Below are 18,499 nucleotides of genomic sequence, written 5' to 3'. Positions count from 1 at the left end.
TTTTTCTGGTGCACTTAAGATGCCCATTTGAATTCCAGACTTGTATTTACATTTAGATACAGTTTTTTTTGTTGTTGTTTCCTTCCTGAAGCAGGTGTTTGGTAATGTAACACCGCCATTTTACAAATCCTGCTTATTTTGCATCCATAATGTTGGGGGGATTTGTAAACACAAGACCAAATAAATACCCTCATGCTACTGCCATGAGATTGATGTTAGAAATGGCAGCCTTTGTGACAGAGAATGCTATCCAGTGTTGAGGAGAAAAAAAAAGCTCTTAGTCCAATAATTGGATTCTGCAATCTGGCTTGTTAGAGTAGCTTTCTATTTCCACTGCTGCCTCCTGAGACATCAGCTGCTTGCCAATGAATCCTGTTTCTCCAGGCTCAACATAAAGACTAACATGCACTCGGTGGTCTGGCGGCGCACTGGCAACTCATTGCATTAAGCTGTTGCTGCTACAGCAGATTCATATCACACGCGATATGAAAAGGTTAAGAGGCTTTATAGCGCGAGTTTGGATAGAGTATGCATCAGAGATTTGTGGCGATTGTGAACCCTCTTCCACGTTGACATTTACAATCCCCAATGCACGACAGCAACTTTAATTGCACGCTAAAGCTGCTTTTCCACACTTGAAGGGAACTAAACAGGGGTATGCAGCTCACCTGGGGGGAGCCCAGTCATGCCGTGTGCAGTCTAACAAGGTGCCCACATAGGTCTTGTTTCTCCAGGTTACATTGACCACCAGCATGCCTGTAAAACAAGAAAAAATAAATAAAATCACACGTTGACATACATTAAAGCACAACGACTACTTTGTAGTAAATCACAAAGAAAAGCAAAGCTTTAAAATACACAAACATAAATGTTAGAGTGCAAAAACTCTTTTGCTGCCTTCAGTCTGTGAGCAGAACAAATCTTCTCTAAATGATTTCAGTTATACAAGCAACGAACCGGGGCTGGGTGATATATCTTTAAAATAATATCTTCATACTAGATAAGATTTGTTAATTTTTTTCGCTTGCTTTCTTTACTAAAAATTAAATTACAAATGACAGAAAATATTTTCAAAAAGTGACTTACTTCAGTCATTACTTCAGTGAGTTGCATAACAGAGTATCAAGGCCTTACTGCAATAATATTTGTGTAATTTCGAGAATATAGTCATAATAATTTTCCTTTTTTTTAAACAAATATGACATCATTTAAAAGGGGGAAACAGGATTTTCTGCTTATGATTACAAAGAAGCATCATTAGGACAAAGCAAAAACAAACCAAAAAAACTGACCAAATACATTTAGTATTTATATGCATGAACAGAACACTGCACAAGTTGCTGCTGTGAAAGTTGCTCGAAATAAATGCACCAGTTGAGGCTTTTCAGATTTCTAACCAAACGACCTCCGAGGATTAAGAGCAGCGACTGCGTGAAAACATTCAGGATTTATTGCCTCACACCCTCCCTCTCGCTCCCTGGTGGTGACCTCAGCTTGCCACTTCAGCACTGCAGAGAAACCGGACGATGCAGTGAGCTAACTTATCTAATGACACAGGAATGCTGGCTGGCAGCTTCTATCCTCCAGAGCATTTTATTAGCTTAGGAAAACCTCTCTTGCTCACCCCACTTTCCCTCCCTCCTTCACCCTCTCTGTCATTTCCTCTTTTCAATGGTATAACCATCCCTAGCTTACAATCTTCACCCCCGCCTTACCCTCTCCCTCCCACACACACACAAAAAACATTCACAGTTCAGACCTCATTTTTCTCCTGCTGCCTCTGGCATAAAGCAAGAAGAGCATAAGGGATTTATATATGTTTACAGCAACCTGCTGACACTTGGCTGCATGTCTCCTGCCTTCAAATCTGCGGCCGTGAAAACACGAGCACCTGGTCAAGGCTGCAAGCGACGGCAAAAGCGCGGCGGGGTCCTCGAGTTCGGATTTCTGTCACATTAAAAGAACCCAGACCCATTTTCTGAAACGCCTTCGAGAGTCCGCCCCCTAAGCTCTTGAAACACTCAAACACAAAATGGCTCTGGCAGCTGGTCGAGGCAGGGATGTAAATCAAGGCGGCACACATGAATGACTAGCCTTTCTTGATGTGCAGGATATAGCCCTTCTTCGCTCTGCCTGGAGAGAGAGAGAGAGTGGATGGGGGGTGTTAGGAACGATACGGCGAAATCGTCGAGTCTTAATGATTTTAAATTAGCCCTTCAGATTTTATGCGGCCGTTTATGCAGGCGGCATAATGGAGAATCATGAATGAGATTCAAACATTTCTGTGAGATTCCTCCCCACCCCCCCTTAAATTTATCTTTGCCTGGAGTTTAGTCAAATTAATTTCCACACTAATTTGTTTTTAATCCTGGGGAAAAAAAAGAACTGAAAAAAGATGTGTTTTACAAAGATTAGTTATAGTATTTGTACATTTTGCAATTCGTAATGTATTTCACGGAGCTACAAATGTCAATGTAGTTTAATTAATATATAGCTATCGTTTTTAGTTTGAAGTACAGTTTAAGTCACACAATGTTTTTATGACAAAACTTTCTGCCAAATCAAAGCAGAGAGAAAATAAATTGTTAGAACAAAGAAAAAATAAATACAACACAAAACACTCAAATCACGACCATGTCATATGATCGCACTCAGGATTCTCATGTTATGATGCAGAACAAAAAATAAATCCAACCATCACAATCTGCACACAAGGAGACTGGTATAAAAAAAGAAGAAAAAAAATCCTTAAAAAAACATTGTATGTGGTAATAGGTTTCAGTCCATTTTAAAAGTTAGCTTCTAGATTTTCAGTTTGGACGTTTGGAAATAATCCATTTACCTTGAAAACCACAACTTGTGATAAAAACACAATTCTTCTAATTCACTGTTATATTTCACAGGGATTGTTTGCCATATGAACTGACTAACATTATCCTTACTCCAGAGTGTATACCCTTTTGTCTAATGTATGCTTAATTATTTCATACTAAATAGATTATTTTAAACCCAAGATAGTTTTTGTCATGAACCATTTTGTTTACAAAAGTTCAAAAATTGGGTGTCACCGGTTTGAGTCACAAGTTTGAATCACATTTTAAAAGATTGTATTCCAATCCTGCGGATACTTTTATGTCTCTGGGCATAAAGTTGTTGCCTTGGCCCAGATTTTGCCTCAGGTTCATTTAGCTTAAATAACGACCGTCTCACAAAATTATGTTAAAGTCACTATGAAGATTTTCCATCATGACTCAGATCTGAGCTGTGGCTCCGTTTTCAAGGAATTTTGCTGCGTTTATTTTCCTTTCTTCCTGTGAACTGTTGTGTTGTGTTTGGCAGCATTTTAAGGATCCCTGCCCTGCCTGAAGATAAATCTTCTCTATAATCTGACATCGCATGTGCTTGCCTCTGGGTTTTCCAGAGGAATTTCCCTGTATTTCTCTTGACACAGCTGATGAGAAGGTGAAACGATCAATCTTATCGAGCACTTTCAACTCTAGTCACGCTGGCCAATTAATTGGCCAGAATGTTTTCGTCCTGTCAGGAGCAAAAAAATAAAAAATGTGCTAAAACATCCACAGTATTGCACGACGTTTATTAGAAAACTGCATTGAGATGGAATTACAGGATATTTACGAGCTCGTGAAAAAGGCAGCTGCAATCAGAGTGATGCCGCTATAAAAATACACAATGCAAACATCTTATCTGGCACCTTGCTATGGTGCCAGGTGCTCGGTTTATTTATTTTTTTCTTCCCCTGACAGGCTTCCTTCTGGGCAGCTTCCCATACCGAAAGCCTGGAAGGAACTCTGTAATCCTTGGCTTCTGAGTAACCTCAAATCTTAGCCTCTGGCTTTCTCTCGATAATAATAATACTGCTGCTGCCTCAAGACTACGTTGGGACAACTCAATCACATTTTCAGTCACATGACCACCAGTTACTGCAAGCTGATTTGAAGAAGTGAGCAAAATTGATATTGGTTTATGCAAAATTGTATTTGGTTTATGCAAATTGCTCACAATAAATAAGAGAGGACATTATACCATACTGAAGTCTTTAGTTCTGCAGTTACACTAAATTAGGCCTGCAACTAACTAATTATTGTAGTAATCAATTACTCTATTGATTATTCTGATGATTAATCAAGAAAACATTGGCCCATTCTGCAGTATTTTTTAATGTAGCCATTTTAATAAAATATTAGAAATGCATTAAAAGACGCAAATACATAATTCAATTACTTTTAAAAATAAGAAAATAAGCTTTTAATTGCCTACAATGCAACATCATAGCATACCTTCAGTGTGTGCTTGATCAAAGGATGCAGCTAAAAAATACTTCTAATCACACATGAAGAGCTCGACCTACAGTCTAGGGCTAATCTGTTGACTATTTTTTATGGATTAACATCAATATTTGGTTAGCAAAGGTTGCTAACCAAACAGATGAGCATTCGTAATGTATTTCACGGAGCTACAAATGTCAATGTAGTTTAATTAATATATAGCTATCCTTTTTAGTTTGAAGTACAGTTTAAGTCACGCAATTTTTTTATGACAAAACTTTCTACCAAATCAAAGCAGAGAGAAAATAAATTGTTAGAACAAAGAAAAAATAAATACAACACAAAACACTCAAATCACGACCATGTCACATGATGTAATTCATAGGGTATGGTTATCTGTTTAATTATTAGCAACTTGCTAACAGCTACATAAAACCATCAGCTGTAAACGGCTTCATTCGGTGCCTGAAAAAAGGTGGACAAGCAGCAATGGCTATGAGTCAGTAACATTAAGGAACATGGTATGTGCGCTGCACAATTCAACATAAACAATTGGTGTTCATTTAAGGGAAATGTTCTCAATCTTTTTCAGGCAAACATTGTCTTTTTCATAATGTTGGTTATACATTTCCATATTAGCATTGTGACAACCCTGGTCTCTGTAAGAAAAGGAGGTTTGTGACTAACTGCATTGATGTTTACTCCCCTTTATCATTTTAATTCTGAATCAATCATAGTAAACATTTTCATCACAATAATCCACAGTATGGGAATTGCAAGTGACTTTTTGATTCTCTGCACTAAACTAAGAACTCCCATCAGTTTTGGTCAACAACTGCATTAACCAGCATAAAGTATTTTGATGCACTTTTTCAAGTGAAATAGAAATGCAGGTGAATGCATACGCTTTACAGCATAAAGAATAAAAATGGTTAAATGTCAAAATCAGAAATGCCGGGTCAGACATCAATAAAAACTAGTAATAGTTATTGTTATTAGTCAAAACCTGCTTTTTCTCGCTAGTTCTTTTTTCCCCCCTGCATAATGACAATTTTCTACATAACTCAATTTAGGGTCAGTGTATCAACTAAAACTAATTTGAATTTTTGTGTTTTCAGTTTCAACGTGTCAAGACAAAACAAAACAACATCCACCTTGAACACCAAAACAGAACTGATGGGCTCTATTAGAGACGGGAAGTCATTGAATGAAATATGTTTGGCATTTATTGCTCCTTTATTTCCAAAAAAGCGTGAAATGGCGCTTCAGAACTTTATTTTCTATTTTTGACTCAATTCCTCACAAGCTTAAGCGCAGTGATTGCTTTAGACATGCACAAATAAAATAAACATCTGATCGTCGACGAGTGTATTAATTCAGACATAAAAATAAAAACAAATGCAAATAATTTCATGAAAAATATGAAGTAAGGGTGAAAAACAAAATGTATCATTTTCTAAACTATCTATTGGAGCATATAAAGGAGTCCTTCTCAGAAGAAACAAACAAATGTTAACAGGTTTTCAATAAACTGGATAGAGTTCAAGATGACTTTGCACACATTATTTCCTTTAATATACGTGTGTAAGTTTGAGCCTTGATCCCGCTGTTGACTGACTGGATTTGTTTCTGGATTTATTTTAGTAGGGGGAGAAAAAAAACCCAAAAAAACTGCTGGAGTTCAAAGATCAAAAAATAAAATTTGCTGAGCGGAGCTGCATTTCACTTGGGATTTGTTCTGTAGGGAAGGGTTTCAGCAGGGTGAGAGAAAAGGGTCAGAGTGATATAAAGCGAACCCAGTTCCCCGCTCTCTGCCCTCCCCCTCACATCCCCCCTTATTGTGTCGGGCTTAATAGGGTCACCCAGGACAACTGAATGAAGCCCGCATTAATGAGAGGAATTGGCCTGTAATTTTAACACTCGTTTCCTTTCAGAGCTGTTGAACAACAAACTCTATTTGGACTCTGAACGCAAAACGTGCGAGATTGCTTGGACGAGCGGACAATGAAAGGCGAGAAATGAAGTCAGGAGTAGCGAGTATGCCATGTTCTCTTCTAAGCCTCCCCCTCCTCCCCACTTAACACGTTTCATTAAGTTCCAGCAGGAGCAAAAATATCAGGTCCTCTGCTGCTGCTGAAGTCGGCGTGGGCTGGGAGTTCACTGGCTGACCTCTGACCTCCTCAAGCCCAACAGGAATCTGCAGAGGTTAATGACATTTTCACTGACTGACCTTGTCAAAATGCCTTAGTTATCTCTGAAAACGGAGGATCGTTTCTCTGCGATAATTAGGTGAAACACTCAATTAGCAGCATAATATTTAAGGTTTCTATTAGACTTTTGATGTGTAAAAAAAATGTCTGAATAGTATAAGGCATGGCTTAGACAAAAAACAGCAAAACAAACAAAAGTGTTTGCTTGTGTGAACAATTACCAGCACTTGCAATTATCACCTTTCAAAACACACTCAGAATCTGATGTGATTATTGACAGACCCTCTGCTAAAAGAGATCCATTTGTCTCCATTCCTAGTGCTCTGTGTGAAAGCTCTGCTTTTAAAGGCTGTATGCAGATAAAAAAAAAAAAAAGTGGGAACAATGAGAAAAATGGTGTCAGTATTCATCAGCGGGGATAAAAGATAACTGGGTGCTGCCACGAGCAATAACCGTAACCTTGACAAATGAAGCGTTTGAGCACCCAAAGTGTCAAGCATGTTTTCATTTTACTGTGTTATTCTGCTCTCACGGTGCATAAAGGGAAGTAGAGCTTGTCCGGTTATGTGAGTGTCAAAATGCTAAGTCCTCGTGATGACCTTTAGCTTAAATGCTGGGCAGACAGCGATTTAGGACGAGCCGTATGAGTCACTTTCAGCACTGTGGAGGTAATACATTGGAATGTAGTCCTGGCAGTAGTCTGTAAAAACCCCCAAGGGGCTTCAGCGCTCCAGTTTGAACACTCCTGGGTTAGGAGCTTGTGTGGTCCTATATTCTGATCCTCCCTGACCCACTAAAGGACTACATGAAAGTCTTGTAGTCTAGATTGCTGATTCTCATAAAAAATGATGGTAAGAAAAAAATCTTAAAGGGGCCAAGAATACAGTGCAAGTTTATAGCAAAAAATAAGTAACTATGCTAACTTTAGTTGCTATAAAAATTGGACCTGTGTTGCTTAAACTGCTGCTCTTTCCGAAACTCCGCCTTCAGGAAGTCATCAAAACATCTCTTGAAGGTGGCATTAGGTCCACCCCAGCGTTTTTCACAGTTGAATGGTTGCCATGGAGATTAAGGGATTTCTCAAACATGCATGAAAGAATCGAGGCATCACTCCAAGTATGTTTTTGAAGAGGGAACAAACATTATAACGTGATGTAAAACTCAAAAAAATAGATTTTACATTATAGTGCCCCCATTAAAATTCAGCTGCTGGTTTCAGATGAATATTTGTCTCACTATTTTAAGATGGCATTTCCGAGGGTTCAAAGCGTTTCTGGTTTTAATGGTTACAAAGATAAAATGTCAGAAGATTTTATCTTTGTTATAGCAAAGATAAAATGTTATCTTCAGGGTATAGCAGCCTGGCCATACCCTACGCAATTTTGCTCCTCGATTCTCATTTCCCTTTAGTTCTCTGTCTGGGATTTTCCCCATTGAACTCGATTTCCCAGGCAGAGTTTAAACAGGGCCAGTCAGAGCACAGAAGGAGGAGTCATGAACAATGACGTTGGTTTTCTACTCTGTTTTAGAATTGTAATCTGTTATATAGGTCTGCAATGGCAGAAAAGGAAGTGAATGAAGTGTTTAAGTCGGAGTTGTACATGCTTCCAAATATCGAGCAATTAAAGTCGTAGGAAAAGGAATGTTTACGACATTTTATTGCTGTTAAAGATGTTGTATCCCTACACTCCACGGGGTTGTTTCCAGGGCATGCAATTTCTAAGAAACTGTATTGAGCTGGCACAATGCACGTCACATCAAAACGTTGTAATGTCAGATAAATATTTAAACCACAAGGGGGAAAAAAAGGTTTACACATTATATTTCTCCAATGTGCTTAAACTGTCTACATTTTTGGACAGATTTATAATTTGTTGCATTTGTTAAAGACTGAAAATCATGATGCACATTTCCTCTACAACATTAACTAATTAATTTCTAATCATAAGGATGCACAAACTGTAAGGAATGTTAAAAAAACAGATGAATCCAAACATCTTTCCTTGCAGAAACATAAAGTGTACATATAGACTATAGTACTGGAGGTGAAAGATGGTATAGATGACTGCTGGATGTGAGATGGGTCTGGTTGATGATTTTATTTGGATTATAAAGCCGCAGTTGAAAAGTTCAGGCTGCCTTCTGGTTTATAAAAGGAGAAAGTCTGAGGTAACTCTCCCTGACAGGAATAACAGCCTGTGAGAAGGTCAATTCTCTTATACCACTGAGAGGAACGGAGCGCAGTATTAGTATGCTTTCCACATTGCCCAACATTATCAGCTGCATGCAGCAGTCTCTACCTCCACATAAAGAAAAACAGCAGCCTACCATGACGGAAATGACCAAAATATAAAATACTTGACATTTTTTCCACATTTTTACATGCAAATGGTTTTCTAAGTAATCAGAACTGCAGCAGGGAGCAGTATCCTCAAATGTCATACGGGTGAATCTACAATCTCTTGTTAAAACAACCCCTCTGGTGTTTTTCCTTAGAGGAGATGGTGCTGAGATTAAGAGACGGATCTGCCAAAGGCATATTACTCAAGCTCTCCTTGACGTGTATAAGGAAAACATGATATCTTGTGACAACCACTGGCAAAGCCCTCCAACTCCTCCAGGCGTATGATTTATACTTTGAGACTGTTTAAGTGTTTGGAAAAAGGCTGTTGTCGGCCAGTAAGAACGGGAACAAATGTCTCTTTTTTCACGAGATTTGGGTTAATTCGGGAACCATCTTGCCAACTTCACCCTGGGACTAAATGTGTGACTAACAAATCAGGCTTTCTCCCTCAGGAACAATAATCCGTGACTATCTGAAGTTTCCTATTGTGTCATTTTAACCACATGTATTTAGGAAAGCGACATTCTAGCTTGGAAATTGTCCACTTCCACTCTTGCACAGTAAGCACTGGTGAGGGTAAAAGTTGGCTAAGAGAGCGGCCAAAGAATAGGCAAATGAAAATCGTCTGTGCGCGAACTGAGGAAATAAACCATTTTACCACTTTTGCTTTAATCCTTAGGCTCTGCGCCCGACTGTTAATAAAATAGGTCTTTTGTAATTGGCTTTGCAATCCATTTGGTTGCTGCTCATTGGCCTGATTGACAGACACAGTCGTCCAGATGATGCTTCCTCTATTTTCAAGTACAGTTCCTCAGGTAACGTCCCAGAGAGTGGCCATGGCTCCTCTGAAAAACGATGTAATGAGTCGTCAGTAAAAGACAGATGACAGGTGAGCAATACACTCAGACATCTGTTTATCATACAGAACTGGTTTAATTCATATTCAGAAAGTAAAAAAAGGGAGAAATTAAACAAATTGCACCATTATTACAGGCGAGATGATATATCGGTCAATGAGACAAAACTACACACAATATCTTGACAAGATGAGATTTTAATATTTAGGGGCCTACTGAGATGCTGTCCAGACTTAATCTATTTCAGATGAATCTGTGTGGAAGTAAGTTGATAACAGAGAGGCCCACTTTATACATAAACTCTGGTTTTCTGTGCGAGAATACCAAATCTATGCTAGCTATGAGAATACCAAATCTATGCTAGCTATGAGAATACCCAATCTGTGCTAGCTTTGAGAATACCCAATCTGTGCTAGCTTTGAGAATACCCAGTCTATGCTAGCTTTGAGTATGCCAAATCTATGCTAGCTTTGAGAATACTCAGTCTATGCTAGCTTTGAGAATACCCAATCTATGCTAGCTTTAGGAGAGTCTTTAGCCCAACACTGCTTTAGTCATGCTCCAGATCATAAACTTTCGGGTTTTGATGTTGTTAAAGTTGTAATAGCATGGATAATAGCATTTTTATTGAAATTCCAAAAACATTGAAGATGCTAATTTTTTTCCAATCAGGATAAAAAAAACTTTAAAAAATGTGGGATAAGGTAGCTGTGGTCAAAGAATATATTTTAAGCTTTGAACTAGAAGTGCACAACTGCAGCCCTGATTTTGGTCAATGAAACAGTTCTTCAGTTTAGCACCAATAGGAAGCTCTAAAGCAGATCTACAATTTAGTTAGCATCGTTAGCAACTAGATGGTTAGCTAGTGGCTGTCAGTGCCAACAAAACCTCTGCATACACTCTGATTACCAATTTTCAATAACTGACCACAAAACAACTGCGTATCTACTTCCTTTCCACCTTCAGAATAAGAGTCCTAGATATAGAAACTGTAATGTAAAGCATTCTTCTTCATATCTAGGGCCCTTCATGATAGCTTGAACCAACGCAGCAACTAGACAGTGCTACACGAGATAAACTTCACTTCCATCTGTTATACATTCACATTTCTTCTATGCAGAAGCCTAACCGTTATTAACTGCCATGACAAAGCCTGCTGCAGTGATGGCGGCTGTATAAATAATCCATGAGACAAACACTTATCACAAACAGCTTATATTATTCATCTATTAGGGAGCATAAGAAGCTGTGGGACCTGCTTTGGGAATAGCTTGCTGTGAACTGAAGGATTGGTGTATGTCTGTGTGTGTGTGTGTTGTCTAAACGCCACACTGCCACTGGCATGGAGCTGCAGTGTTTGGCTAAAGGGGCCCCCTCTGTGTTCCCTCTGCCCTGGAGCAGGAGCCAAGGCGTTCTGGGCTCCGTTTCAAGACCAATAAACTTCTCCTGCATCTCAGAGATGGCATTTGGAGGTATCAGCATGCTAAGCCTGGGAGGGGCCGCCCCCGTCGCCCCGCCGACACGACCCTGGGAGCTGCCACTGCCTCGTCTGCTCTGAGGGGATTTGTTTCAGTGCTAGGCCTTAAAATACCATCGCTCTGACCCCCCTCCTCACCCAGCTAACCTCCTCTGATCTCTATACTTCAGTTGCCTCCAGACTGACAGCATGACAGAGACTTTCTCCTACGTTAGACATTTTTTGTTCTTCTACAAAAGACCTACATGGCTTTAATTTCTTTTTTTTTTTTAAATGTATGTGGGTTTTATTTTAGAGCAACCCATGATGCATTTTAGCTTCCATTAAGTCATTATCCAGATTTGGACGCATGTATGCTCAAAGCCTCAAATTACACGAGACAAAAAAAAAAAAAAAAGAAAAAAAATTTCATTCATCCTCATCAAGCGAGAATGTTGTCAGGTCTAACCAGAGGTCTAGTTCCTTTGATCGCTTTTTATGATGTGTTGCTTGCTTCCTCTTCGTCTGCTTCCTTCTCTGGCATTCAGAGTGAGTCGGGTGAGGCGCAGACAATTACTGGGAGCTTGTTGTTCATTTACTCCCACTAGGCCAAAAGGCGGAGGTGATAAAGCAGCTGTTGTTTGGCATGCTAAATTATATCCGCACGTACATTTAGATAGGTGTTAAAATGCCTGAAATCTACATATATGAAAGAATCTGGTAAACGCTTTTTTTTAAATTCACTTCTAATCAGAATGACTGCTGTGTTTTTTTTTGAGTCTTTTGTTTTTTTTGACAGAGTTGGTTCTTATTTGTTGAAGTAACAGCAGCTGCATGGGGGAGTGACGCAAATGGCAACCAGGTCGATTTCATTCCAAGGCCAGTCAGCGGATTTTTAGGAGCTTGTGCCATAAAAAAAATGATGCAGAGGGAATACATCACATATCTTTGTGTTGTTTAATGTGGTGTGAGAAAAGCAGCACAATGGAAGTCATTGAGAATAAGTTCACTGACTATACCAAAACTGAAAAATCTGAAGAATGCAGATTTTAAGGATAAAACGACAAACGGATGTTTCCTTTTGAGACACGACATCAGGCTCTCTTATAAATAGAAGCTCATTTATCTGCAGCTAACAAGCAGCAAATTCAAAGAAGCCGTTTTTAAGCTAAACATTTGGCTTTAATGTTTAGCAAACAAAGATTTTTCATGTTGGAGTTGAGTTAATATACAAAGCTGATAGCTCATTAAAAGGTAAAATTGAGAGTGGGGCTGTGGATAATTTTATTGAAGGCTGAATTGTTGCTACTTTGATGGAAAACCATCAAATAGAATCAAACCAAAGCAAAGGCCTTGGTCAGAGAAAAACCAATAGAGGCGTTAAAGATGTGCGTTTTGATTTGCATCTCAACTCTACTCGACACATAACAGGTTCTTACGTGCTCTCTTCTTAGCATCTCTTACAAATACAGCAAAAGTCAGTTTAAACAAACTTAGAATGAAATGTAAACAAACTTCAACAGCATCCGAAATGTAAAGACATGAAAAATGTATACAGAAGAAAAATACTGACCTCGTTTTATTTCTGCTTGCTGAATCATTTATGTCCTTTTATGCAGACTGGCCTTTCAAATACCAAATAGAGTAAAATCGTAGCTGTTCGGCCAGGTTTTTATTCTAATGATGCCTTTCCACCGTGTAAACAATATTTGAACTTAATGAAAATATTTAATAAATATCATTAAGAGAAAACGAGAGTTTGCTTACAGACGTTTTTCTGTGAAAATCAGGGTAAAAAAAAATCACATCTATAAAGCAAAAACACAACTCTAATTATGATGTTGAATTAAGTGTGTGAAGCTGCTAAACTGCTACCTGATCGTTGCAGTTAAATGTATACATATATTTTGTATATTTGATGAGTTTATGCAAATCATCTCTAAGAAGCAGATGGTGTTACTATTGGAAACTGTATCTTGTATTTATTGAAACAGGTAAAATATGCACCATCTGGTGATTTTTTGTTCTTAACTTGAAGGTTTTATAGATTTGAAGGTGTTTTTTTTTTGTTCTGTGAAGATCTGTAAAGGTTATTCAGTTTCATTAGAAGTGATCATCTGTAATATTTCATAAAAGTCAGCAGGTCCAAACAGGGTTCTGAATCGCAACTAATGGAAATATAACTTCATATAAAATCTTCAGAAAATAATGTATAATTTAATAGAACTGCACATGAGATTTTTGACTTTGTAGGAGTTTTTGTCTTCATAATTCATTAAAACCAGTAAACTACCAACACAACCCATACAATTATACTGGGGTTAAACACAGCATGCTACCACCAACAACACTATGTCAGTACACAAGTATGGTATGTTGCTACCGGTCAATAATAAATGCTTTCAATAAAATGTAATTGTGTAATATTGATCTTGGTTACATTAAAAAGAAACAAACATTTGTTTATTCCACTAGCAACAGTGGCTGGTGAGAGAAATGCTTAACTTCCACCCCTTGACAATCAATGGCATAAATTACAGTATACCAAATGAATAGTACGATATGAAAACATGCATGTACATGTAATTTGTTCCTGTCAGCTAACATGGACCATATTTCTTCTCCATGTCCATAAATCCCCAGTAATAAATTGAGCGCTTTTGATATTTGAAGCCGTGTTTTTTTGACAACGATCGCTCTGCCCTTTCAAACCACAGCTCTTGTTAGGGGGGCAGGGAACGAGGGAGCCGGCTACCTTAAACGAACATAAAAAAGAAAAAAACTTACAATTTAAAAAAAAAAAAAGTCATATCACAAGTAGCTTCTTCCCATCAAGCAACTCTCACGGCAAATTTCAAAGTAAGTCTAAAAACCCTGACAGAAATAAATTACGTCTGCTTGACAAGTCTTTTTCGTCTCAGATAAAAAGAAGAAGAAGGAGGGGAAAAAAGCATCTTCAAAGCGAGTGCACTTGTAATCTTATCCGAGTGGTCTCCAAAGCTCTGACAGCCATAACAACCTGTGTGCTACACCTGCAGAGTGCCCACCCCCCACCTCCCAATCATCACCTCCCAACCAACCCCCCTCCCTATCTCTCTTCACCTCACCACTTTAAAAACCACTCTAAAGCACCCACTGTCCTCCTCCCCACTGGGCCAGACAGGACAGAATCAGAGGAAAACACAGCTCCACCAGACCAAACCACCACCTCTTTCAGCCAAAATACCAGCTTGAGAGAAAGAGAGAGAGAGAGAGTGCAGGCGAAGGACAGGGGGAATGTGAAGGGGGTAGAGGGGGGCAGGGCAAAAGGAGGGGGCTCAATCACTCTGTGGGAGGCAGAGAATGAGGGAGAACAGCATAGTACTAGTTTTGGCTCAGAGCCATGTTTGTGTCACTAACAGAAGTGGCCTTGTCTTCCCCCCACTCCCACCCCCCACGCCATGCACTCACTCTCTCCCAGTTTGCCTGGATACAGAGTCAAGGGGTGACCGGCTGGATGCTCTGTAACAGAAGAGAGGGAATCAAACACAGCTCAGAGCTGGAGCAAAAATCACAAAAAAAGGATAGAGGGGGGAAAAAGCCACTCAATGGCAGGGGCTGTTTTGGGAATGTTGATCAGACAGAGAGTTTTTTTTTTTTATCCCCCCCCTTTTCCCTCTTCTGTTTGGTTCCTCAAAGTGAACCAACAGGCAGCACTGTGGATGTGTGGGCGATTTGTACTCAGCATGCCCGCAGAGCGGCTGAGCGCGAGCCGCTTTGAAGATTCACTGTTTGCATTATTTCACATTCACAACAGAGAGAGGGGGGGGGAAGAAGCAAAGTTTCTCAGATCCAAAAGGAACCCTGATAATGATACTGATACATCTTAAAATTAAATAAGCTCAATGTGGTTTCAATCAAAGGCTGGGGGGGAAAAAACCCCCAAAAAACAGAGTGCCTAAGATTTCGCTCGGATTGCACCGCAGGAGATGAGCCAACTCTATTCCCAACTGGCATGCTTGCTAAAAGAAAAAAAGAAAAAAACAACACAGCTTTTGTTGTGGAGGCATGATGTTTTTGAGGAGATATCTCTGTGCAACAAACTCCCGTCTGCACACTCCCAGGCAGAGAAGAAAAAAAGAAAAAACAAATCAAGGCCACCTAAGAACTGGCTGCCAACCACTATGCTGCCTGGAAATATAATGCAGTATGTGCTGTTAAAGCACAAATTGGTGCCGCCACTATTTCCTCAGGCAATTTTGGATATACTGAATTATATTTCAGGAGGCATGAAGGTATGAAGAGCAATGACAAAACCGTAAAATTTTTTGATGTCTTAGCCACGCAGTAGTCGCTATGTACACATTCAAAGTTTACATACATTCATCAATGGCATAGATTAGGGGAGCACCAATTGCAGATTTAGGGCAGATTACTCATCTTTAAAAACCCCAGCTTGCCAATTCAGGTTTTGGTCAATACAGATTTTTTTTAATATCTGAAAAGTTGTTAAGATGACAATAGTGGAGTGACTATTGTTAACCGCACACATGCAGATGAGACCTGGTGTCCGGCCCTCATCTGCACACAGTTGTGTTTCCATTATAAACGTACGTAACACTTTGTTGATATTCTGCTACTGTCAAAAAAACACAATTTTGCAATTGTGGTTTTTCCATTAAATAAAAAAGGCAATTAAAATCACACGTGAATATGTTTGTTCACACGATGTCAGCTAAAAACATAACGTGTTTGTCCTCCTCCTGTCAGGAGGATGATGGCACGTTATGTTTTTAGTATTCCACTGGTAGAAATGTCCGGTGTTGATCATGTGACTCGTGAGGTGCAAAAAATGTGTGTTTCCATTGTAATTTCGCAAAATACAAAACTACTGTAAATTTTGATACAGCTGATAAACCACCTCATCTGCATTTGAAATTGCTGTGTTTCCGTTAAGCAAAAGTATTTTTTATAATTCCAGTTTGCATAATTATACAGTAACAAAGATTTCGGTTTGTTCAGATGTTTGCAGAGGTAGATAAGATCCGTTTCATATGCAAGTATCGGCCGATCATGAGCCAAGCATGAATATAGTTAATCCTTGATTTTAACGGTGCATGTGAACCAATGCAGATCTGATGTGTGTTTGGAATCACAGCCATCTTGGCACACCCAATTGTGTTCCAAGTTTGAACCATCTGACCCAGAATTTCTCAAATCCTTAAGAAGGTTCCAGAACAATCCAAGAACCATAGAGATTCAAGTCTCCCATAAACTGGAACCTGCTACAACACTGTTGTCATTGTTCACATTGAAGCCAGTTTAACATCAACATGGACTGAAAAGCTGTTGGCCAAGATAGAGGTCCCTGCTGTAAAAATCCAAACTTTCAAGCTTCAATGAAATTTGCAGCTGCCCTAATGTACAGGCCAAATCCCTAGCCAAAGGAGACAGATTGAGGCTTATAGCCACAGTGACACAATGCATATTTGGATAAGTCAAGGTGATGCTTTCGCACCTACATGGTCAATAGCACAAAACTGTTCAAGACTGCCTTTAGATTCTTCCAACTTCACCTCAGAACAACAATTAAATGGCTGAACCCTGGATATAGCTGGGTGCTAAAGCAGGACAATGATTTCAAACAGATTTCTAAACTGTTCTTGAAATTAATACAGCGAAATGAATCTATCAAACGTTCTGATCTCAACCCAGCTGAAAATGTACAGACTATACCCAAAAGGCAGGTCAACGCCAGAAAACCAACCAATGAATAATTGGGCTCTACTGTAAAATCCAGCCGGATTTATTCCAGAAGAGTGTTGATGACGAGCATTATCAAGGTGCAATTTGTTGAGGAATATTTAACATTTCACCACATAACACTGAGTAGTGATTGTGTTTGAATAGCTCTGACTGTGTGGATTAAAGAAAATCTACAAGAAATTCCAACCATTGCTTAAGCAAAAAAAGCAAAACTAACTGACGGGAACTGTACAAGACAAGACACATCAATCCCATATGTTTTACAATATTTCCTCTTGAGAAAAAACAATGCAGAACCTAAGTGTTTCACAAGAAGAGAATTTTCTGAGAATTATGTTTGATCACTTCTCTTACCGTCTTCGGTTTCTTGCCACACGATGCCTTCAAGGTTGACACTGGTTCCGGGCTCGCATGGCCCCAAGCACTCGGGTTCTGTGGCCAGGGCCACGTCGGACGTGTTCACCGCCACCGAGCGTGTGCGCACCATTATCTGCTCGCAAGGCGAGGCGATTTCACTGTTGCCGACCGTGGCCAGCAGGTGGAGAGGGGGAGGAGCTGGCGTGGAGACGGGAGATTCCATCTGCAAAGAAGGACAAAGAGGTTTTAGAGACAAAAAAAAAAAGAAACCCATGAAACACTTCAGAACATCTTTCTAATCACACACAACGCTAATGTAGTTCTAATAATTTTAATGCTAAAATTATTAGCGATTTAGCATTGGCTTCTGTTAATTCTTTATGTGTGTAGTGGCTTAGCATTAGCTTAGATAATTAGCAGTTAGGCTTTAGAATAGCTCAGATTCTTGCTTAGCCAATTACTGGTTACTGAACCTAACCTTTTGGTTAGCTGTGCTCACTGCTGACAGTAACAGCTGCCAATTTTAGAGCAAACATATGCTCTGCTACAACCATGGAAGACATTTTGAAAAATGTCCACCGGAAAGTCCTCTAACGGGCTATTTTAGTGCAAAATTGTACAATATGTAACATCGTGGCTATCTTGGATAACTGCTGCCATCTTGAATTATTGAGAGGCTTACTTGTTTTGTTTTTTTAAAACTAGAACCTGGGGACATTTGTACCAAGTTAGGTTTTTGTATACACATGTGAATGATTTTTGCTCAAATATGAAATTATCTACGGCACTAATGCTATGATTCAGCCAACATGGAAAGGGAAGTGGATATTGAGAGATTCTGGTGTTGTAGAGGCCCTTGAAAGAGATCCTCAATAGAGCGAAGGGCGATGCAGCTGTAAAGTGGTGCAATGAACTACTGTGTCTTTCCTCAACCTTCCTCCTCAACCTCAGAGGTGATTAGCAGTCAGGGAATGAAGAGGAGGAATGTGAACTGCCTTAACTGCCTCTGTGGAAGGACAGAATTAGAAATGCAGGGTCGAGCAAACAAACCCCCTCGCCACAACCAGCTCTTCCAGCTTTCCTCCCTCGCACACAACAGAGCTATCCATGACACCAAATCATCTCGCAGACTGATCGCTCATTAATTCTCTCAATTAAAAAACCTAGTTGCGGTAAGGGAGTAGGCCGCTGAGGGTCAGTAATTGATTTCACCTGTTCTGACACGCCGTGACAGCAATGAAACG

The 18,499-nt window shown here is 39.5% G+C and overlaps 1 protein-coding gene across 1 annotated transcript in view; it reads right to left on the bottom strand.

Moving 5' to 3' along the window:
* Positions 1 to 18,499, bottom strand: part of znf609 (zinc finger protein 609) — a 92,288-nt gene that overhangs the window by 11,885 nt on the left and 61,904 nt on the right. The window contains exons 3-4 of the mRNA XM_005807106.2: positions 17,253 to 17,478; positions 669 to 756 (exon numbers count right to left, since the gene is read on the bottom strand). Coding sequence (XP_005807163.1) covers positions 669 to 756; positions 17,253 to 17,478 — 314 coding nt within the window. The remainder of the gene's footprint in view (positions 1 to 668; positions 757 to 17,252; positions 17,479 to 18,499) is intronic.

The sequence above is a fragment of the Xiphophorus maculatus genome, chromosome 4, assembly GCF_002775205.1.
Source record: "Xiphophorus maculatus strain JP 163 A chromosome 4, X_maculatus-5.0-male, whole genome shotgun sequence".
Taxonomy (NCBI): domain Eukaryota; kingdom Metazoa; phylum Chordata; class Actinopteri; order Cyprinodontiformes; family Poeciliidae; genus Xiphophorus; species Xiphophorus maculatus.
The sequence above is the reverse complement of the archived record's forward strand: the minus strand, read 5'-3'. Positions and strand labels throughout refer to the sequence as shown.